This window comes from Monodelphis domestica, chromosome 4, assembly GCF_027887165.1.
Source record: "Monodelphis domestica isolate mMonDom1 chromosome 4, mMonDom1.pri, whole genome shotgun sequence".
In the NCBI taxonomy this organism is placed as follows: Eukaryota; Metazoa; Chordata; class Mammalia; order Didelphimorphia; family Didelphidae; genus Monodelphis; species Monodelphis domestica.
In genome coordinates, this window is record NC_077230.1 from 22,200,345 (window position 1) to 22,223,678 (window position 23,334).

At 36.1% G+C, this 23,334-nt stretch overlaps 1 protein-coding gene across 1 annotated transcript in view; it reads left to right on the forward strand.

Moving 5' to 3' along the window:
* The window catches only part of MED14 (mediator complex subunit 14), an 81,350-nt gene that overhangs the window by 39,486 nt on the left and 18,530 nt on the right, over positions 1–23,334 (forward strand). Inside the window, exons 16-22 of the mRNA XM_001366663.5 lie at positions 1,824–1,900; positions 10,903–11,063; positions 11,159–11,305; positions 11,402–11,493; positions 13,164–13,316; positions 13,662–13,931; positions 16,812–16,958. Coding sequence (XP_001366700.1) covers positions 1,824–1,900; positions 10,903–11,063; positions 11,159–11,305; positions 11,402–11,493; positions 13,164–13,316; positions 13,662–13,931; positions 16,812–16,958 — 1,047 coding nt within the window. The remainder of the gene's footprint in view (positions 1–1,823; positions 1,901–10,902; positions 11,064–11,158; positions 11,306–11,401; positions 11,494–13,163; positions 13,317–13,661; positions 13,932–16,811; positions 16,959–23,334) is intronic.

The following is a 23,334-nucleotide window of genomic DNA, read 5'->3' on the forward strand; positions in this document are numbered from 1 at the left end:
TTGGTACCCTTCTTTCTCAGCACCCAGATCCCTCATCTTTCCTTCTAACTTGGCCAAAACTTCTCACTTTTCTTGATCACAGCTCCATGGTGTAGGTGTTTAGCCGGGGGCTAAGATAGGAGCGGCTAGGTGGCACAATGGATAGAGTGCCAGACCTGGAACCAGGAAGACTCAACTTCTCGAGTTCACATTCAGCCTCAGAGACGCTTCCTAGCTGTGTGGCCCTGGGACAAGTCACATAAACCTGGATTGCCTCCATTTTATCATCTGTAAAATGATCTGGAGAATCAAACCACTCCAGTATCTTTTGCAAAGAAAACCCCAAATGGAGTTACGAAGAGTCAGACATGACTGAAATGATTAAACAACAAGATAGAAGCAGCAGAACTATTTGGTTGAAGTAACTCATCGCAAAGACTGTGTTTGGCTGAAATGTTTACATTTTAGAGGCAGTTAAAAATAACTTTGATTCCATACTTTTATATTGTAAAAGATTTAGATTTCCTTCTTCTCTTTTTGCCACCTAGATAAATAAGCTTTATTTTTTTGAAAAATAAGGGCATTTTTGGATTTGATTAGAAGCATCTATACATATCCCACCTTACAAAAATTATCATTGAGCAGCTTGATAACAGCCTCCAGTGGGTTCCACTAGTAAACCTAGTTAGTTCCAGATTTAGTTCAGACCATAGTTTCAGGCATATGTTTTTAAAAGCTCCAACTACAGATGTTTCATATTTAGTTGACTAAGATACCTAACCAGATAAAGATAGTAGTTGGGAAGCTATTCGATTTCTATTTAAAGATTACACAGGAAATATGTTTAATTTTGCAGAAATTTGTGTATTGTGAAGAAATTACAGGCTAATTGGTACTTTTGGGAGTTAGAAATGATGATGGTAGGTGATGGATAATATAAAGATAGAGATGATGGAAAGAGCTCTCTTTTGGAGAGTTCTATATGCTGCATCTTCTAAAAGTCTTAGTGTAGCTTTCAGCTTTAATACTTTTTTTTTTCAAAAACCCTTACCTTCTGTATTGGAATCATTACTAAGTATTGGTTCCAAGGCAGAAGTAAAGATCACAGTGGTAGTTAAGTGACTTGCCTAAAATTGCACAGCTTGGAAGTATCTGAGGCCAGATTTGAACCGAGGTCCTCCTGACTCAATGCTTGGCTCCCTATTCACTTAGCCACCTAACTGCCCCATCTTTAATCATTAAGAATAGTTTTAATAACTTGAAGCCATACTTAGATTTTTGGGACACTTCATACATGCCCAAAAACAAATATACATGCACTAACACTTAGTAAAGTAGTTTTACAAATCTCGGAGTCAGTTGCATTGTTAGGTTTACCTTAATCCTGTTTTGCCAAAGACAGTTGTGTACTATGATCAAGAGTTTGATTCTCCAGACTTGGCTTTGAAAAGACTTTTGGCTTTTTTAAAACAAGTAAATTCTATCTTTAGGAGATTAAGATTTAAGTTTCATCTTTGAGAATATTCAACACAATGTGCTATATTCTCTGAAATAGTTTCATGTATTTTTGAGAAGGAGTTACATCATTGGAACAGATACACCTTCAGGACAGGGATGACATGAATTAATGAGAAAAACAGAACTTGGACATCTGCTCATTTAGGTGTAGAGGTTCTCCTGTGTATCATTATTTTATAGTTATACCTTCTAAAAGCATGCCTGTAAAAGTTCTCATATTTTTGAAGTGTTACTGAAAAATAATATCACTATAGCAAAAGAAATAAAACTTAGGGAAGGAATTTATAAAAGTTGTTGTATAATTTGACTGAATTTTTCTCTTTTAGTTATGTAATATGGAGATTCCACATCAAGGAGTACAAGTAGAAGGAGATGGTTTCAGCCATGCTATTCGTTTATTAAAGTAAGAATGTTTTAATGAATTTCACTTTCTGAAACAAGTTCAGTTACATTTCCCTGAAGAATTGCTTTAAAAAGAAAACTAAAGAAATGGAATTTCTTTTCTATGTAAGAAGATAATTATAATTGTTTTATATGTGTTATATATATGGAATTCATTAGTTACTATTTGTCAATTACTTCACAAAATCATTAAATAGGAACTAACTGGGTGGGTGAATGGGACAGCCAGTGGTGGTTGAAAGAAAGGGCTGGTTCTTAACCTAAAGAATTTTGAGGTCCTGCTGCTATTTAAAAGGACTTCGCTTACTACTTTTGTTCACTGGGATTGCTGTTGTCATCTAACTGCTTTCATAATAACACAAGATATTGTATCATATTATCAGTCCCCCACTGATCCCAGGCAAATCCTTTAACCTCTCAGGGTTCCAGTTTATTCTCTTAAAACAAAGCGGCAGGGTACATACTGACCAGCATCAGTAGAGGAAGTCCCCTCACTGGGGAGTTTCCTATACCAATTAAATCACATATCTAGTTTTTATCCCCTCCTGGTATATTAAGAAGTAAGGCCAATTGTTCAATATATTCATTATACAGTACTGTATTATTTTCCTTTTTTTTTTTAAGGCAGAAAAGTGGTAATGGTTAGGCATTGGAGGTAGAGTGACTTGCCCAGGGTCACATAAGTAGGAAGTATTTGAGACTAGATTTAAACCCAGGACCTGCTGACTCTAGACCTGGCTTTCAATCTACTGAGCCACTTACCTGGTCCCTATATTATTTTTCAAGTTGTTCCTTTTCAATATGAATTTACACAGTGCTAAGCTATAGAATTCATTATAATTTGCCATAAGACTCTTTATGAGCTTTTCTTCTTTTTGTATGTAATTGTAGAGTGACTTCATGCCCATTATTTGTGTTGCTGTAGCTTCCAAGCTGATCCTCTAGTTTGAAAAGTGTGGGATCAAGTTTTATGCTCTGGACAACATAGATTTGGACATTTCCTTAGATTCATGTTGGTGAACCCATGGCACCTGTACTTCCGGGCGGTAGAGGGGACTGCTCCCCTCCCCCTCTCCACAGTATCCGAGGACATTTTTCACATTGCCACCCCTCCACCCAGCAGCCCAGTGTGAGCACTTCCTCCCCTGTCTGGGGTAATGCAGGGGGCTCACAGACAGTTTGAGGGTATAGTTTGGGCATGCACTGCCTTAGATTATGCTGGCTTCCCACTTCCTTGGTCATCTTATAGTTACATGATCTATCTTGTTACTTTACCTTAGCATTAAGAGTTCCTAAATCCTTTTATCCAACCATTAATGGAAGAGGTCCCTCTCTCCCCCAAAATAAAACTATCTATACTTTTTGCTTTTATTTACTCTCACTTCTTAGCTAATTGTAATTTGATTTCTGACCTCAAAAGTCCCCTGAAAATGCTTTTTCCAGAGTCACTGGTATTTTTATAAATGACTAAATTTGATGATTTCAGTCCTCATCTTTCTTGAGTGCTGTAATATGTGGCACTGTTGATCAGCCTCTCCTCCTATATACTTTTCCTCTCCGGGTTTTACAGCAGTGCTTTCTCTTGGTTCTCCTACCTATGTTGCTTGGTCATGTATGTTAACCCCTTCTCTCTAAACTCTCAGCGATGTTATCATCCATAGGACCAGATATAGTCTCATCTCATATATTTTGGCATTTAAAGCCTTTCACTGTCTGGCTTCAATCTATTTTTACAGCTTTATTTCACATAACTCTCCTTCCACGCCCTCTACAGTTCACTTAGATTAGCCTTTGCGTTGCTCTTCATACACAACCACTATCTCCCAACTTTACATCAATCCATTGTGCTTGGAGTGTATGTCTTCTTCCCCTCAAACTCTTCAAAATCCATAGGATTTTTCTGGAGCTCAGCTCAGATGCTACTTCTATGTGAGGTCTTTCCTGGTTGCCTCTTCCTTCTTTACTTCCCTCTGCTAATAGTACCTGTCAAAAAATTACTTTGTGATTATTTTATATTTATTTAATACATATACAGATTGTTTTCCCTGTTTGAATGTAACCTCCTCAAGGGCAGAGACTGTTTGATTTTTGTCTTTGTGCTCTCACCTCCTAGCACAAAGGTTGGCAGATACTTGATATTTAATATGATCATTGCTAGAGATTATGAGTTTACATTTTTGAACCTGCATGCTTCTTCTCCTGTCACCCCCAAGAAAACTTTACAGTAAATATGCTTGAGAAAGAAAGATTAGGGTAAGGAGACTTGGCTTTTTTTTTACAATCTCTTGCCCCATCTCCACCTCCCAAATTCCCATCTGATCTTCCCAGAATATCCAAGTGTAGACTCTTTTGTAATGCTTTGCTGCAGCTTTCAGATTTGTAAAGTTTGAAGTTAGTAACTTCTGAGGTCCCTGCCAGGCGTAAGACTGTGAGCACAAGTGGTTTATAGAGAGTGGCAGGTGGCAAGTTATTGAAGACTTCCTGACTTTTTTAATTAGGTGGTTATTAGCAGGTAGGAAATTTTGAGGAGATTGAGAAGAGGGAAAAAAGTGCATGTCAAAAAGCAGTCGTTACAAAAGAAATCAAATTTATAAGAAATCAAATCACACCTCAATTGACAAATGGTCAAGGGATATGAATAGGCAGTTTTCAGATGAAGAAATAAAAACTATCAATAATCATATGAAAAGATATTCTAAATCCCTCCTGATTAGAGAAATGCAAATCAAGACAACCCTGTGGTACCACCTCATATCTAGCAGATTGACCACCATGACAGTAAAAGAAAATAATAAATGTTTAGAGGGGGTGTGACAAAATTGGGATACTAATGCATTGCTGGTGGAGTTGTGAATTGATCCAACCATTCTGGAAGGCAATTTAGAATTCTGCCCAAAAGGCTTTAAAAGAATGCAAGCCCTTTGATCCAGCAAAACTACTACTAGGTTTGTATCCCAAAGAGATAAAAAAACAAACATGGAAAAGAATCTATTTGTACAAAAATATTTATACCTGTGCTTTCTGTGGTAGCAAAAAATTAGAAAATGAGTGAATGTTCCTTGATTGGGGAATGGCTGAACAAATTATGGTATATGATGGTGATGGAATACTATTGTGCTCTAAGGAATGATGGATGATCTGGTAATTTCTTTTAAGAATTGAAAGACCTACATGAACTGATGCAGAATGGCATAAGCAGAATCTGGAGAACATTATACACAGTAACTGAAACATTGTGGGATGATCAAATGTAATTGACTTTGCTACTAATAGCAAAGATCCAGGACAGTTCTGAAAATGCTATCCACAGCTAGAGAAAGAACCCTGGGAGTAGAAATGTAGAAGAAAAACATATGATTTATCACCTACTTATATGGGTTAATGATTGGGGTTTTTAAAGATTACTCTATTATAAAAATGAATAATATGGAAATATGTTTTGAGTGATAATACATGTATAGCCCAGTGGCATTGCTTGTCAATTATAGGAGTGGGGAGAGAAAAGGGGAAGGAGAGAACATGAATCATGTAACCATGGAAAAAAATTTTAAATTAAATTTAAATTAAAAAAAAACAGTCGTTAAAGAATAGAAGCTGGAAAGGGCTTTATGTATATAGAGAATAACTGGCCAGGTTATGGATCATCTGGAAATGTTTCATGGTATGAATTGGGACTGAGTAGTTTGATCTCTACTTGGTAGGCAAGAGGGAGCCTTCAGAGGTTGTTGTTTTTTTTTTTAATTTTTTAAATCAGTAAGCATTTCACAAAACTAGTCTGACCCACCTACTACCACCTACATTGAACAAGTAATTAAAAAGAAAAAGAAAGCCCTAAGTACATATATAGTAAAGCAAAACAAATTCCCTAAAACATGTCTCTATTTTTTTTTTTTCATTTTCTCTCTCAAAAAGTGAATAGAGTGTTTCATCTTCACTCTTAGATTCAGTGTAGCATTGTGTTAATCATATTTCTAAAGTCTTTCAAAGTTGTTTTTCTCTAAAAGGTATCATTGTTTAAGTTTTTCTACTTCCCTCTGCATCAGTTTATTGAACTCATCTAAGTTCCCTCTGGAGCAATCCATTTTATTTTTTCTTATGACAGAATAACATTCAATTACACTTGTATACCACAATTTCTTTAGTCTTTCTCCAATAGGAGGGTTCCTGATACTTTTTGGTTACCTTAAAAAGAGCTGCTAGAAATATTTTATACATATAGGTTCTTTTCTTCTTTCTTTGAACTCTTTTGAGTCGTGGCCTAATAGTGGTATATCTGGATCAAAGGGTATACTCAGTTTGGTAACTTTCTAGACATAGTTGCAAATGGCTTTCCATAATGACTGGAACCAGTTCAAAGTTCCACCAGTGAGTGAGTTACTAGTAGAGTTATTTTCCTGCAATTCTTCCAGTGTTTGTAATTTTCTTCTTTTCTCACACTTGCCAGTCTGATAGATGAGATGGAACCTCAAAGTTGCTTTCATTTGCTGATAGGTTGGATTCATCCCTTGGTATGTGGGTTGTTTTTTTAATCCTTTACCTTCTGTCTTAGAGTTGATACTAAGTATTGGTTCCAAGGCAGAAGAGTGGGAAAGACTAGGCAATTGGGGTTAAGTGACTTGCTTAGGGTCACTGAACTAAAAAGTATCTGAGGCCAGATTTCAACCCAGTACCTCCTGTCTCTAGGCCTGGTTCTCTATTCACTGAGCTCCTAGCTGCTCTAGTTTTGTTGGTCTAGTTTCTGCAGGCAACTGTCCGTTTTGCCCAGAAGTTTTTGTCAGATATTGAATACTTCCCCTATTAACTCCAATCTTTGAGTTTATCAAATACTGCTATTGTGTTTGATATGTCTGCTTCTTTTTATATTACAGTTGGAATCCCTGTATGCTTTCTTCATTATTCTCCTTGAGATTCTAGACCTTTTGTTTTTTTATATGAATCTAGTTGTTTTTTTCTAGATCTTTAAAATATTCATTTGGGAATTTGAAATAGCATTGACTAAATTAATTTAGGTGGAATTGTCATCTTTTATTACATTGGTTCATCTTATCCATGAGTAATTGATATTTCTTTTTTTTTTAGGTCTGTCTTCATTTCTGTAAAGAGTGTTTTATAGTTAGAGTAATATAGTCTCTGGTTGTATCTCAGTATAAATATTCCCAAACATTTTGTAGTTTCTGTTATTTTAAATGGAATTTATCTTTTGATCTCTTCTTCCTGGATTTTGGTTGTTATATATAGGAATATTTGCTTATTCTATATTCTGCAACTTTGTTGTCATTATTTCGGTTACTATTTTAATTTTCTCTCTGGGTTCTCCAAGTACATCATCATGTCTTCCAAAAAGTGATAATTTTACTTCTTCTTTGTTCATGTTTTTTTCTTCCAGTTTCTCTTTAATAATGATAATAGCTAGCATTTCTAGCACTGTGTTAAATAGCAATGGTGATACCAGCCATCTTAAGGTTTTTGCATTCTGAAAATGTATGAGGAATTGTGTAGGGGAAATTGGAGGAACTGTCAGGGATTATTGCATTGAATAGTTCAGATGCATAGAAATGAGAGCCTAACCTAGGGTGATAGCTATAGACTTGATAACTTTTTATGTTATGAAAGGAAGAGGGAGGGGAAGAGTCAAAAGTTTATACCAAAAGACATTCATCACCAACATAAGGAGTGGTAAAGTCAGGAGGAGAAAGTGTAGAGCAAAGAAAATGTATTTTGCTTTTGAGTTCTTCCAAACCCTGTGTCCAATTTGCTGGAGTTTCTGTTTTTGCTTGGTGTTCCTTGGTCCTCCTTTGTTCCATTTGCTCTTTGTTCATTACCTAGATAGAAGCTATTGATTGTAATTTCTTTTTTCTTTTTCTGTTTTTTGCTCATATTTTTTTTCCTTCTTTCCCCCTTGTAATTACCTGTAATCTTGCTCCTCTGATTATTTGCTGTATCTGTGGGTTTGGCCTATTCTGTCCTGATGAGGCTTCTTCTCTGCTCTGCTGATTTGATCAGGTTAGGCTGATGGTATTAATGAGCCCTGAGTCAGATCTTCCCGAGCTGGCAGCAGAAGCTGAAAAGGAGCTGGGCTTCCCACCCTAGTTTCAAGGTTGTATGTAGCCTGTAGTGGTTGCAGCCTTCACCCTTGGAACTTAGTCATCAAGGCTCTTAGAGCAATCTATGGGGGAGGGCTGTTGGAGCTTGAGCTTCCCTGCCCTCTGAAGGCTTTTATATCTGCTCTATTGATAAGATTAGGCCAGGGCCAAGCTGATCTGCAGAGCTGGGTGTGAGGGGGCAAGATGGAGTGCTGCAACTAGGCTGCCCTCTCTGTACTTCAACTCCAGGTGCCTCCCTGCCGCCTGTTCAGTACCCTGAGCCTAGCACAGCTGTGCCAGCAAGGCACTCTCTCCAGACTAGCGCCCTCACCCACCCAAAGATTTCAGCCACTGCTGGAGGCTCAGCACTGCAGGTGGGAGAGGGGTCCTGGAACCTTCTTTCTTCCTTTCCTTTGAAACTGAGTGTTCAAGAATTCAGGAGTACCTTTTGGGGGGGGGGGGGTGTATCTTTTAAGTTGGATCCAGCAGGATGGTTCCCTAGCTCTGTCCTGTTGTTTGTTAGATTTGGTTTTCTGTCCCCTCAAAGCACTGTGTTTTTGATTGGTGTGGAAGCATTTTCAGAGGTCTGGACTTTTGCTCTGTCTAAGCCGCCATCTTAACTCTGCCTCCCGAGGCAAAGATAATGTAAATTTCACTTTGTAGTCCTTTGTAAAAATCTCAGGATCACAATATGTCAGAGATAGATAGATATAGATATAGATATAGATATAGATATAGATATAGATATAGACATCAAAAGCTATCTAGTCCAAAAACCTGACCAAGAACCCTCTCTATAGTATCCTTATCTGGCCTCCACTTAATGACCTCAAATCATTAAGTTCTAGTTCCTTATAATAACCCAGATTTAGGTAATATTTATACGACACTTTATTTTCCAGAATTTTGTTTAAAAATTTGTTCTCAAAAAAAGCACTGTTAGAAATATTCATATTTTACATGCAACTTCCTAATAGAAAAGAAATTAGAAGTAGAGAATACATGGAAGCAATTATCTTAATATGATTTGTGCATAATTTTCAATTCTATATTTAGTAGCTAGTAACAAACTGGGATTAAGCCTTCAAAATTATTGCTATTGGCTTAATTTCTAAAAGAAATGGTTTTTTACAGATTTAGCTAATGTATTGTTCAGTAAATTTGGAAAGACTTATGAAATAATGTTGTGAAATGGGCAGAACCAAGAGAACAGTTTATACCATAACAATACTGTAGAGACACAACTTTGAAAGACTGAAGAACTCTAATCAACCCAGTGGCCAATCAGTTCCAGAGGACACATTATGAAACATGTTATATACTTCCTGACACAGAAGTGATGGATTCAGGATGCATATTTTAATGTATTTCTTTTGGATGTGCTGATTTGGACATGTTTTTGTTTGACTATGCATTATGTGTTACAAATATTGGGGGGTAGCATTGATTTTTTTTTCCAATGAGGAGAATGAGAGGGAGAGAAAATAGATTTATTAACTGAAAAAAATTAAAGGCTGAGGAAAAAGAAAATAAAATTGGCAGTGAGGGAAAAGTGTGAATGGCGAAAAAAAGATGAGCTACCTTATGAAGGTAGAAACAAGATTTAGCAATTGGTTAGATATATGGGAGTGAGCACAAGAGAGGATGACACTGAGGCCATCTCAGTGTCATTCATGCCTGGGTAACTAAAAGGATGATAGTGCCCTAGACAAATAATGGGAAAATGGAAAATTTGAGGCAAAAATAGTGAATTCTATTTCAGATATATTGAATTTGAAATGTCTTATCAGATATTTTGAGAAGGGCAGTTGGTGCTGCAAGGCTATATATAGCTCAGAAGATAGATTAGGATCAATGAACAGATCTGGGAAGCTTCTACATAGAGATGATAATTAAACTCATAGGAACAGATGAACCAAGCAAGATAGTCTAGAAAGAGAAGAGAAAAGGGCCTACGAATTAGTCTTTGAGGACCCTCATGTTTAGTGGGCTTGATCTGGATGAAGATCCATTGAAGGAGAATGAAAAGGAGTGATCATCCAGATCAGAAGAGAGAACAAGGTTAGGAAAACCTCAAAGGAAAGAGATTCCAAGAGAAGAGGGTTCAAGACACCAGGCTAACAGAATCCATGTATAAATGTTGTAGTAAGAAACGTAGACCCCAAAAGGGACCTTAAAAATTAACTGACGTAGGAGTTTTTAGCTTTTTTGTGTCATGGACCCCTTTGACAGTTTGATGAAGCTTATGGACTCCTCAGAATAATGTTTTTAAATGCATAAAATAATATATAGAATTACAAAATATTTAAATAGATAAAAATACAGAAAAATGAAAAAGTTTGCAGAATTATCATTAGAACTCTTAATCTAGTTATTCTCCTGTTCAGCTCTGCCCCTTATTTTTCATATGTGGAAACTGAGACTCAGGTGAAGGGAGTTATCCCATCAGCAGCAGATGAACAAAGCCAGGCTATATGTCTTCTAATTCCATTATTCCTTTCCATTTGACCAAGCCTCCCTGGGCTCCAAATTTAATGACACTATGTAATCAAAACTTGTTTTTATAGACAATTTTAGAGTTTAGTTACCCAATTTATTATTCTAATCTTTTTTTCAGATGAGCTAATTGGAAAATATTTCTTGATTGGTCTCAATTTCCATGGGAATAGGACTTTTATACTATATTAGAGTACTGACCAGGACTACTGTCTCTTTGCAAAATGTCTGGTCATAATCAAGAATTTTACTAATGCTGAATGGTTAAGTGATGCTACTGTGCATTGGGACCTTTTTTTTTTGGCAACAAGTTAGTTTTAATGCTGTTACAACTGAAACTTCTTTTTATCTATTAGAATGTACACGTTTTGTTTTTGTGTGAATGTGATGTATATGTATACTTTGTTATTTTTTTCATCATCAGAATACCCCCATGCAAAGGCACAAGTGAAGAAACCCAGAAGGCTCTAGATCGCGCTCTCCTCGATTGCACTTTCCGATTACAAGGTAGAAACAACCGTACATGGGTGGCAGAATTAGTGTTTGCAAATTGTCCACTTAGTAGCACTTCTACCAGAGAACAAGGTGAGGTATTTCAAATGATTTATATGAGTTTTAATAAAAATTTATCAACTTTCAATTGCTGATTATCAATAGTTTTTTTACTCTTAATAACTCAGGACCAACAAGGCATGTTTACTTGACATATGAAAATTTATTGTCTGAACCCGTTGGTGGTCGAAAAGTTGTTGAGATGTTCCTTAATGACTGGAATAGTATTGCACGGTTATATGAATGTGTGTTAGAATTTGCACGTTCTCTACCAGGTAAATATGTTTCTTCTTTCCAATTCTTTTTAGTTTATTTTTATTTTTGTGTATGTCTGTCTTATTTCCTTTTCTCTTTTTTTATCTCTTCACTAGACATACCGGCACATCTAAATATTTTCTCAGAAGTTCGTGTCTATAATTATCGCAAACTTATCTTGTGCTACGGAACCACCAAGGGAAGCTCAGTGAGTGATTAAGTCCTTTTTCTTATAGCTGTGGGTTTTTAAAAATAGTTCAGAAGTTAGAAAATCTGAAATTTCTTTCTTACAGTCAGAGATTTACAAATATAAGAAAGATACCTTTGTGACTGTGGGCAAGTAACTTCACCTCCTTGGAATTTAATTTCCTCTTCTGTAAAATGAAGGGGTTGAACTACATGGCCTTTGATATTTCTTCCATCTCTAGCCTTTTATAATTTGAAGGATCATTTACTTATAAAGGATATAAACATTCATTTAACAAAATAAAATAAGTGTAAGATACTATATTTGAAATACTTTCTTTGCCTAAGCAATGGCAAAAATGCGTTTTTCCTTAGCTTTTTAATTTAAAATATGTCATCAGTAAAGTACATGATTGAATCATGTTGGGCAAGATTTCTTTATGTTTCCTTAAGAAGTTTGTATGGATCTCTCAGCAATTAGTAATAATAATAATAGCCAGTGACTATACGGGACTTTACAGTTTACAAAACACAGAAAAAAAGCCCATCTTCTTTGATCCTCATGACAACTTTGGGAGGTAAGTACAATAATTATCTCTGTATTTTGCAAATAAAGTACCTGGAGCTTAGAGACACTGAATATCTTTGCTGAGATCACACAACTATTAAATTTAGGAGACAGGATTTGAATCCACATCTATCCTGATCCCCAAGTCTAGCATTCTTCTGTACTACATTGTTTTTTAAGTCTGCTTTCCACTGGGACAAAATTAAATACACTAGGCAGAGGGAATAATTTTATGTTGTTAACTATATACACACTATTTCTGGTGTATAGCTATAATTTATGGGACTTTCTGCTTGCTTTTTGACTTAATGCAGTTTTCAGTTTTATACAAACAGATCAATTCAGTAACCTTAATTCAGGATGTAGAAAAGACTTAAATAGTTCTAAAGTGACTATTATAAAGAAGATTTGAGTACTTTATGGTTATAAATAGCTTATAAATTTCAGAGACGGTTGGGTTTGTTTTGTTTTTAAAGTTCTGACCCTAAGCAGATTCAATGAAATCTTGCACAGTTGATGAAAATGTTGCTATCGTGTTAACTAAGAGAGCACTCTTTTATCACTTAATCTTTTTTCCATATATAAACTTAAGGATAGAAATTTTTATATAAAAATTCAGTGTTCCCACTTTATGATGTTCTTTCTAATGTAAAAAGATAGGTTTTAAGATACTCGAGGAAATCTAATATTAGGATGGGCATGTCTTATGCAGACTAAAAAAATTCCCTCTAGTGCTTTAGGATAAGACTGATAAGATTATTTTAGTTCAGAAAGGAAACTGATGAAGCTCAGATAATGTTTTAGGTATTACATTTGTCAGAAAATTTATCCTTGGTACTTTCTGATCTCTGTAGTAATTCTTCCTTAGAAAAATTTGGTTGTCCCAAAAGTTAATTTGTTAATGCTTCATCACCCATCTTGACTTTACAAAGGGAAGAACTTGAACTCTCCTTAGGGTCTTCCTTCTTAGTTTTTTCCTGAGAACTTAATTGGCATAAGAAAATGATAACTCCTGCATCTAGATCTTAGGTTTTCTACATTTTGCCTTGTCTTCACTGTAGCTTTTCTTTTGCTTAATCTAAATCAACACTTCTTAGATTCTGAAATTTTTATCTCTTATTTAGATTAGCATTCAGTGGAACTCTTCACATCAGAAATTTAATATTTCATTGGGAACTGTTGGTCCAAACTCAGGTTGCAGTAACTGTCATAATACTATCCTCCATCAGCTCCAGGAGATGTTCAACAAAACCCCAAATGTGGTCCAGTTATTACAGGTAACTAGTATAGCTTTTGGGGATTAAACTAAAGTTGGGATTGTATGCAAAATTGTTGATAAATTGAATTATTTAAATTCATTTTCTTTAGAAGACATAATTGGAGGAACATATTTGGCACTTGAATTCTGTTTAAGAACTTTTTACTTTAAAACAGCATCAACCTTATCTTATGCTCTTCTCTGTTTAGATTCTGTTAAAAGGGGAATTTTGATGGTTAACACTGAAGGGCTGTAGAAACAGTGCTTTCATATTCTTAGGATTAACGACAAAAGTAGTGAATGCCCAATATATATATTGATGATCATTTAGCTTTTCTCAATGTGGGTGTGTGTTTTTTTATAGGTACTTTTTGATACTCAAGCTCCATTAAATGCCATCAATAAGCTCCCAACTGTGCCAATGTTAGGCCTGACACAACGGACTAATACTGCCTACCAGTGCTTCTCAATTTTGCCTCAGTCATCCACTCACATCAGGCTGGCTTTTAGGAACATGTATTGTATTGATATATACTGCCGGAGTAGGGGTGTTGTGGCAATACGTGATGGAGCCTACAGTCTTTTTGACAATAGTAAGATAGTTGAAGGTTTTTATCCAGCACCTGGACTAAAGGTAATAATCTTAAATATTACAATATATTAGGTGTGTGAAGAGACTTAAGATCTGCTTTTATTTTTAATTGAAATTTTTATTTAATTAATTCTTTTAGACTATTTATCCGTGGTTACATGATTCATGTTCTTCCCCCCCTCCTCCCCTTAGCCATTGTAAATTCCACTGGGTTTTACATGTGTCATTATTGATCAAGACCTATTTACATATTGTTGATAATTGCACTAGGGTGATCATTTAGAGTCTACATCCCCAATCCTATCCCCATCAACCCATGTGATCAAGCAGTTGTTTTTCTTCTATGTTTCTATTCCCATAGTTCTTCCTCTGAATGTGGATAGCATTCTTTCTCATAAGTCCCTCAGAATTGTCCTGGATCATTTCATTGCTACTAGTAGAGAAGTCCATTATGTTCGGTTGTACCACAGTGTATCAGTCTCTGTGTACAATGTTCTCCTGGTTCTTCTCCTTTCACTCTGCATCACTTCCTGGAGGTTGTTCCAGTCCCCATGGAATTCCTCCAGTTCATTATTCCTTTGAGCACAATAGTATTCCATCACCAACAGACAATATAATTTGTTCAGCCATTCTCCAATTGAAGAGCATCCCCTCATTTCCCAATTTTTGGCCACCACAAAGAGTGCAGCTATAAATATTTTTGTACATGACTTTTTCCTTATTATCTCTTTGGGGTACACACCCAGCAGTGCTATGGCTGAATCAAAGGGCAGACAGTCTTTTAGTACCCTTTGGGCATAGTTCCAAATTGCCCTCCAGAATGGTTGGATCAATTTACAACTCCACCAGCAATGCATTAATGTCCCAATTTTGCCACATCCTCTCCAACATTCAATACTTTCCTTTGCTGTCATGTTAGTCAATCTGCTAGGTGTGTGGTGATACCTCAGAGTTGTTTTGATTTGCATTTTTCTAATTATAAGAGATTTAGAACACTTTTTCATGTGCTTATTAATAGTTTTGATTTCTTTATCTGAAAATTGCCTATTCATGTCCCTTGCCCATTTATCAATTGGGGAATGACTTGATTTTTTTGTACAATTGATTTAGCTCTTTATAAATTTGAGTAATTAGACCTTTGTCAGAGTTTTTTGTTTTGAAGATTTTTTCCCAATTTTTTGCTTCCCTTCTCATTTTGGTTGCATTGGTTTTATTTGTACAAAACCTTTTTAATTTAATGCAATCAAAATGATTAATTTTACATTTTGTTATTTTTTCTTATTCTTTCTTGGTCTCAAAATCTTTCTTTTCCCAAAGATCTGACAAGTATACTATTCTGTGTTCACCTAATTTACTTATAGTTTCCTTCTTTATATTCAAGTCATTCACCCATTCTGAATTTATTAAAATCTGCTCTTAAACATTCCTTTGCAGGGGAAATTAGTTTATTGAATTTTTTTAAGCCTATTAAAAATCATTCATCCACATCATTCATCTAACCATTCTAAGAACAAACTTGCTAAAAATACTGGAAACTTTGTTAAGGTTATTTGGATCTGTTTACTTGTTCTGGTAGTCCTTTAACTTGTCTTTTAGAAATGCTTTTTATTGTTAAAAAGAGGTGTCAAAAAATGGTATATCCTTAATTTGTTTTCCATCTGTTTAGGGAATAGCATTGAAAAGAATGGTGCCTTTCATTAGAGTACCTTAGAAATCATTCAACTTAACTTCCTAGTAATTTGTACCAGGAAGGTGTTTGTTTATTTTATATAGGTGGCTTTATATATAGGTTAATTCAGTTCAGCAGGCCTTTAATACGTGCTCACTAGTTGCAGTAGTTCTCGATGTAGCATTGCCTAGTGGATAAAGGAGGCTAGCTTTGGAACCAGGAAGAGGATCTAGATCAGTTGTCTCTGTAACACCTTCTAGCTTTGTGATTGGACAGCTCACTTAACTTTTAGATGACTAAGATTGTAAATTACAGAGAAGGATCCACCCTGCATTTTGGTAGAAGGGGTTCCCTCATTTGGGAGCTTTGGATACCTTTGAAGTTGCGAGTCGAGGCCGATCACTATCACTGTGTGTTAGTTACTGGTGCTACAAAGACATAAAAGAAATAGTTCTTACCATCACAGAAACTTGCCTTCTACTGGAAGAGTTATCAAAACTCATTCTTGTACTATTTGAATTCTAATCCTTCATGAGTCATCCGAAAGGATGTTACAAGTTTTGGAAGTTAGTATGTAAACTTTCCCATCTTCCAGTTCTAGTCAGGCCAACAATGACAGAAAGCAAAGGAAAAAATCATTACTTAACATTGTTGTTCCAATAACCCTCTGTTGTGTACTCTCACTTTTACAAAATGAGAAAGAATCTATTTAAATTTTTTATAGGTTCATATATTGTCATCTAGTCTAACCATTTTACAGAGGAAACTTGGACCTAGATAAGGTGTACTAGATCTCAGTTAAGTGTGTTCTAGGGTATACTTAGATCTCAGTTAAGTGAACTGCCCAAGGACAACTAGCCTAGTTAGTGGCAAACCTGGGATATGTTTGTTGGCCAGGTCTAGGAGTTTTTAAAGACTCAGAATAGTAAATATTTACACTGCCAAAACAACTTTTTTTATTTCTTAGCAAAAAAAGATAACATGAAAACAGTTTTCTAATTGTACTAGCATGTACTTAAAAGCTTTATAATCTGAATTTCCTTCTCTTTGATGTTAATGATATGACTTTGGGTGATTGTTTAATGCTTGTTCTTTAAATTCTGACTTTTCCATCATCAGTTCTGAGGGAGTTTGTTGCAGGTTGTAGATGTGATGTAAAGAATGCTTCTGTTTGGGGGCTAGATAATCCAAACAAATCTCTGTTGCTTGATTTTTAGATATTTTAAAAGTTGTGTATTTATATTTATTCACAGACATTCCTGAACATGTTTGTTGATAGCAATCAAGATGCTCGAAGACGATCTGTAAATGAAGATGATAATCCCCCTTCTCCAATAGGAGGTGATATGATGGACTCTTTAATATCACAGCTACAGCCCCAGGTGCCACCCCAACAACAAGTAAGTATGCTAAAGGTTTAAAAATGTATTCTACACATGGAATCTAATTTTTCTCTGAAATTTGGTCTTCTTTCATTAGGAGCTTAAATGCATCATATAAAACTTTTTTAAAAGAAAAAAATTGATGTTACTTTGTATGGGATTGCCTAATTATAGGATAGTAAATTGCAAATTCTAAAACCATACATCAGTTCAGAATTTTTTCTTTCATCAGAAGTTTAATTCAGGCTGACAAGTGGCCTCATAGTTCAGAATTTTCTACTGGTAGATCTCATAGACAGAGTAGTATGTATGTCTATTGAGACATAAACAACCTGAACTTGGTGCAATGTCAGAAATCAAATGCCCAACCATCTGTCCAAAAAGGGAACTATCGTTGACAGGTGCAGTTTACAAAGAATCTCCTTTTTTGGTATATCTAGGCATCAACCAATGCCTTAACCTGCCTACTTTCCTTACCCTGAGTTAAGGAGTTAACTCAAAGAACTGTTTTCTTACACTTACATAGAACATTGAGCTCTATGAAGGGAGTTTCAGACAGCTTCTTGTCAGACAGGGTCTAAAATTGCTGAGTCTTTAGACTTAAGATTATTGTTGTTTCAGGCTATGTGCTACTGCAAGTGCCCATTGCTTTACTTCTCTTTAAATGAGGGACTAGTCAACATGATCCCTTTCAGTTTATGACCTTGGAAAAGTTGTATCTATGTGCTTTAACAGTTTCCTCATCTAAAGTGGTTGAACTAGATGGATCTCTAAGGTCCTTTTTAGCTCTAGATCCTATGATCTCAGGTTAAACAGCAAATGCCAAATAATAAAGAGCTTTTATTTGGCAATTTGAAGGCTCCAAAGTCCTTTTCGAACATCTTATTTGATCCTCACAACAACCTTGGGAGGTAGGTTTTATTTTACCTCCATTTTACAGCTAAGAAAACTGAAGCAGATAAAAGGGAAGTGACTTACCCAGAGTCTGTGGTCTACAGGATTGTAGGCATACTACAAAGGGCTGAAGAAATATTTGTATCAATTGCAAAGAAATCCTTACAAGCCTTAGTGAGCTACAAATATTTAAAATGACAAACTTTCAACCACTTAGTCTTTATTAGAAACTGATGTGTGTTGTTCTGCTAATTACTCTATAACTGAACTAATTCTATGTAATCTGAATGCTTAGTTATGTTACCATTGTAGATAGATTTCTTTTTAAATTTTGCTCATTTCTTTTTATTCAAGTTATACACACTTTCCTGGAGAGTCTTCTACAGTTTCTTTGAATTTTTACATGAATATAATATTCAGTCCCAGCAAGAAGCAGGACATTACCCATATTAACATCAGTCAGTTAATAAGCATTACGTGCTGCTATATGCAAGGAATTGTGCTAAGTGCTGGAAATACAAAGAAAGGTAAAAGACAGCCCCTGTTCCCAAGGAGCTTGTTGTCTGATAGGAGAAACAAAATCAATATAACTGAACAAATAAGTTATATACAGGATAAGTTGGAAATAATCAACAGAGAAAGGCACTAGAATTAAGAGGAATCAGGAAAGGGATTTCTGTAGAAGGTAGAATTTTAGCTGATATTTGAATATGGTCTGGAGATAGAGATGAGGAGAGAGAGCAAGCATTTTAGTTGTAAAGGGATAGTCATCAAAAATGCCCAGAGTCAGAAAAAGGGAATGTCTTGTCACTAGAACACAGAGTACTAAGGGGAGAGGGGATTTTAAGAACTCTGGAAGTGAAGAACAGGTTATGAATGACTTTGAATGCTAAGCAGAGGATTTTAAAATTTACTCTTGAGAAGTGATAGGGAGCAACTAGTATTTTGGGGGGTTATGGTGGGAGCAGGGAAGAGTGACATGATCATACCTATGCTATAGGAAAATCAACAGCTGAATGGAGGTGTTATTAGAACGAAGAGAGACTTATGGCAAGCCAGCCAACCAGGAGACCATAGTTCAAGCTTAAGGTGATGGTGGCACTGTCAGAGGAGAAAAGTTGACATATGCTAGAGATGTCATGAGGAAAACAGATTAGATATGAGGAGTAGAGGGTGCTTTGTAGGTTGCAAGCTTTTGGGCCTGGGAAGATGGTGGTATCCTGAACAGGTGAGAGTTTGATGGAGGAAGATGATGTGTTCAGTTTTAAACATGTTCAGCATAAGAAATCTGTAGCCCATACAATTTGAAGTAACTGAAAAACTGTTGCAGATGTGAAACAATGTCAGCAGAAAGCATGGGGCTGGATAAATAGATTTGAAAATCATCAGCCTAGATATGATACTTGAATCCACAAGAACTTCACCAAGTGAAATAGTATATACATGACTGGGAAAAGTCTATTCGATTCTGTAGTTCTAGCACTGGTCACTTTATTTTTTTCCTTTTTTTTAAACATTATTTTATTTGGTCATTTTCATACATTGTTCATTGGAAACCGATCATTTTCTTCCCCCCGCCACCCCTTCCCTAGCCAACGGGCGATTTGTCTGGGTATCCCATGTGTCCTTGCTCTGAACCCATTTCCTTGTTGGTATTTGCATTAGTGTGCTCATTTAGTGTCTCTCCTCGATCATGTCCCCTCAACCTCTGTAGTCAAGCAGTTGCTTTTCCTCGGTGTTTTTACTCCCACGGTTTTCCTCTGATTGACAGTAGTTTGTTTTTTTTTTCTCGGAGATCGATGCAGATTGTTCAGAGACATTGTAAAGCCATTACTGGAGAAGTCCATTACGTTCTCTTGTCTCTGTGTACAATGTTCTGGTTCTGCTCCTCTCACTCTGCATCACTTCCTGGAGGTCATTCCAGTTCACATGGAATTCCTCCACTTTATTATTCCTTTGAGCACAATAGTATTCCATCACCAACATATACCACAATGTGTTCAGCCATTCCCCAACTGAAGGGCATCCCCTCATTTTCCAATTTTTGGCCGCCACAAAGAGCGCAGCTATGAATATTCTTGTACCACTGGTCACTTTAGAGAGAGCAGTTTCAGTTTAATGATGAGGTAAGAAACTAGCCTATAGAGAGGTCAGAGAGTAAGGAAAGGAAGTGGAGATACCCATTGTAGACATCTTCCTCAAAGGCATTTAACCTCAAAAAAAAGAATAGGTGGTGGCATGATAATCATAAAGGATGGATGGATCAAGGAAGGATTTTTTGAGAACGGGACAGAAATGACATGTTTGTGAGCAATAGAGAAGCAGCCAGTAGACTGATTGAAGATAAGTTGAGAGGGGGAATCATGGAGGGGACAATCTGCCAGAGAAGATGGAAGGAATGATAGAAGTTATGCATGCAAGAGAGGCTTGGTTAAGAGGAAAGGTCATCTCTTCATGAATGATGGTGTCTGGATGATGTGAAATGGCAGATGGCCTTAATGTTTTCCAGTAAAATAGGAAGCAAGATTTTCAGTTGAAGAGGGTAAGGGGAGTTGGAACCAAGGGAGGTTTGAGGAGCAATGAAAACGTTTGGCAGAGCTGTTGCGGTGAGTGGGTTAGCAGAAGGTTTAAAAGGATAGCCTACCCATACTGGGGGCCTAATTGAGGTTATATATCAAGTTTTTATAAACCCAGTCATGGTTTTCTTCAGCTTCATTCAATAGTAGCATGTGTGTAGGAATGAAGATAGCAGATGGTGAGAGTCATCCAAGGCTGAGATTGGACAGGACAGGATCAGTAATATCAATAATCAGTCCTTGGAAGAAAGACTCAAGAGAAGAAAACAGCATAGAGTTGAACTGGTCCACTAAGAGCCAACTTCAGAAAAGGGGGAAAGTTAGCTAGTATATCATTAGAGAAGTCGCAGGAATGGAATTAATGAGGGGGCAGGCAGGGGGCACAGTGGATGGAGTACCAGGCCTGGAGTGGGTGGACCCGGGTTCAACTGTGGCCTCAGTGGAGCCTGAAAAAGGAAGCTGCTGAATCCTCAGTAGCCAGGCCACTCTTTGCTTATGACCCATGTAATCTAATTTGTAGGTGCTTTCTTTCTTTAAGCAATTTCTTTGGGAATAGTAATAGTAGTTTTGGATAGTGTCTTAATTCTATTAAGTCACTATCTTACAAGATTGTATATGAATAGTAGGCAACCTCATCTTTTATTTTCACCAAGGAATCTAAGGAAAAGCATGGAAAAACATAACAGGTAACTAGAGAAAATACAGAACCTCTGATACTGTAGTTTCTTGATGCATTCCTGTCTTTGGAGTGACATCTTAGATTTTCATAATATTAAATACTTTGTATTTAATAATAATAGACATATCATGGTATAATACGATGTTTCCCAAAATATGATCTGTGAATGCCCGGAACTTCTCAAAACCTTTTCAAGAGTCCTTGGAGTCAAATCTTAATAATACTAAGACACTGGTCCTCTTTGAAAATGAAGGGGGGGGGGGGGCCTGGGGGGCTCAGTGGATTGAGAGCCAGACCCAGAGATGGGAGGTCCTGGGTTCAAATCTGGATGTAGACACTTCCTAGCTGTATGACCCTAGGCAAGTCACTTAACCCTCATTGCCTAGCCCTTACTGCTCTTCTGCCTTGGAACCAATACACAGTATTGATTCTAAGATGGAAGGTAAGGGTTTAAGAAAAAGGAAATGAAGGATAAATAATAGCAGCTGAATACCCCTCCCATTTTCTAGCTGCACATATGTGTACAGTCAGAATTTGGTTCTTATGCTTCATCCAAAGCAACATATCGTGGAAGACTGAAAAAGAAGCAAATTTGAGAACCATCACTCTTCTATTAAGCCAGACATTAGAAATGTAGAAACAGATTAGCAAAGATATATAGAACAATGTCATTCTTCTCACAATTTTTTTGTTTTGAAGTTTTTTCAAAAAATTATATTTTTTAACATGTAATGAGTTTATTATTAGTGGATTAATAAATATCTTAGGATTTTGCCAATTTTTATTTCTAACATAAATATCATTACATATAACCTATCATTATATGTTATAGTCATAACATATAACCATTACATATAAACAAAAAGTCTTTAGAATCTCTTAATCATTTTTAACAGCATAGGTGCCCTAAGAACATAATGTTTGGAAACTGCTGGTATAGTAACTTAATAGAAAACTGGCATCAGAGGCAGGAAGATTTGGTTCAAGTATTACCTCTGATATTATTGATTCTGTGACCTTAGGCAAGGCATTTAACATCCTTGTTTTTCTAAGTAACTCTTTATAACTTACTGCTCTACATTAATAAGAGTTTCCTTATTCAGAAATTTCCTATTTCATTGAAACCACATGTCTAGACCCAGATCTTATTCTATGTTTAATAATTTATATGTTGTTTGTTTGTTTTTTAAGAAAAGAAAGAAGGAAAAGGGGGGTTTGCTAATTTCAAACTAAAACATTAGAACCATGCTTGAACAGCAGCAGATAAAAAATTAAAATGCTTTGGGAATATGTTAAATTATACTAATTTGAAGTAGAACTTCAGTAATACCTAAAAAAAAAGGTATATACTCTGTTAGCTGGGAATGACACAGTATGTACCTTTGTTTTTGAGCTAGTGAAGATGAAGTTAGAGGGCTAGAATTAGATTGTCAAGGTAGGAAAAAGATCAATGAGTTCAAAAGCATGTCAGTAGCCATATAGCAAATCCATACATAAACCTACCATGTCTTCATCCAGTCTCTGCTTGAATATCTCCATGGAAGGGGAGATATTCCTCTGTCCTGTGGAAGCCCTTTTACTTTTGAAGTGCTTTAAATGTTAGAACATTTTCCTTGAAATCAAATTTCTTTTCAACTTCCCCTTACCCGTGTATATGCCCTGTTGGACATATACAATTTTAATGTCTCTTCTACATACTTCAGATAATTGAGACCACTATTGTATACTACCTTCAACCCCATACTGTTCTTCTCTTCTTCAGGCCAAACACTTCCAGAGCTTTCAGTTGATCCCCATATGGCATGATATAGATCCTGTGCTATAGACTCAAGACTCATTACCCTGTATTTCTTGAGCTTCTTGTTTTTGTGGGGGGTTTTTAAGCTTCTTAAAATGGACCACCTAGAATAGAGCACAGTGCTTCAGATAGTCCAAGGATTTGGTTAGAAAGATGAGAAATAGAACTAGTCAAGAGAAGAAGGATGAAAAAGTCAGTGTTGAACTTGGAATGATAGGCAGTGTGGCCATATAAAGATTGTAGTAACTTTGTGTTGGCAAAAGTAAAGATCAAATCAGTGAATTGGGCATGGAACTAAAAAAAAAAACCAAAAAACTAGAAAAATAAATTAAAAATCCCCAATTAAAGAATAAATTAATAATCCTGAAAATCAAAGGAGAAATTAACAAAACTGAAAGTAAGAGAACCATTGAAATAATTTTTAAAAGCTAGGAATTGTTCTATGAA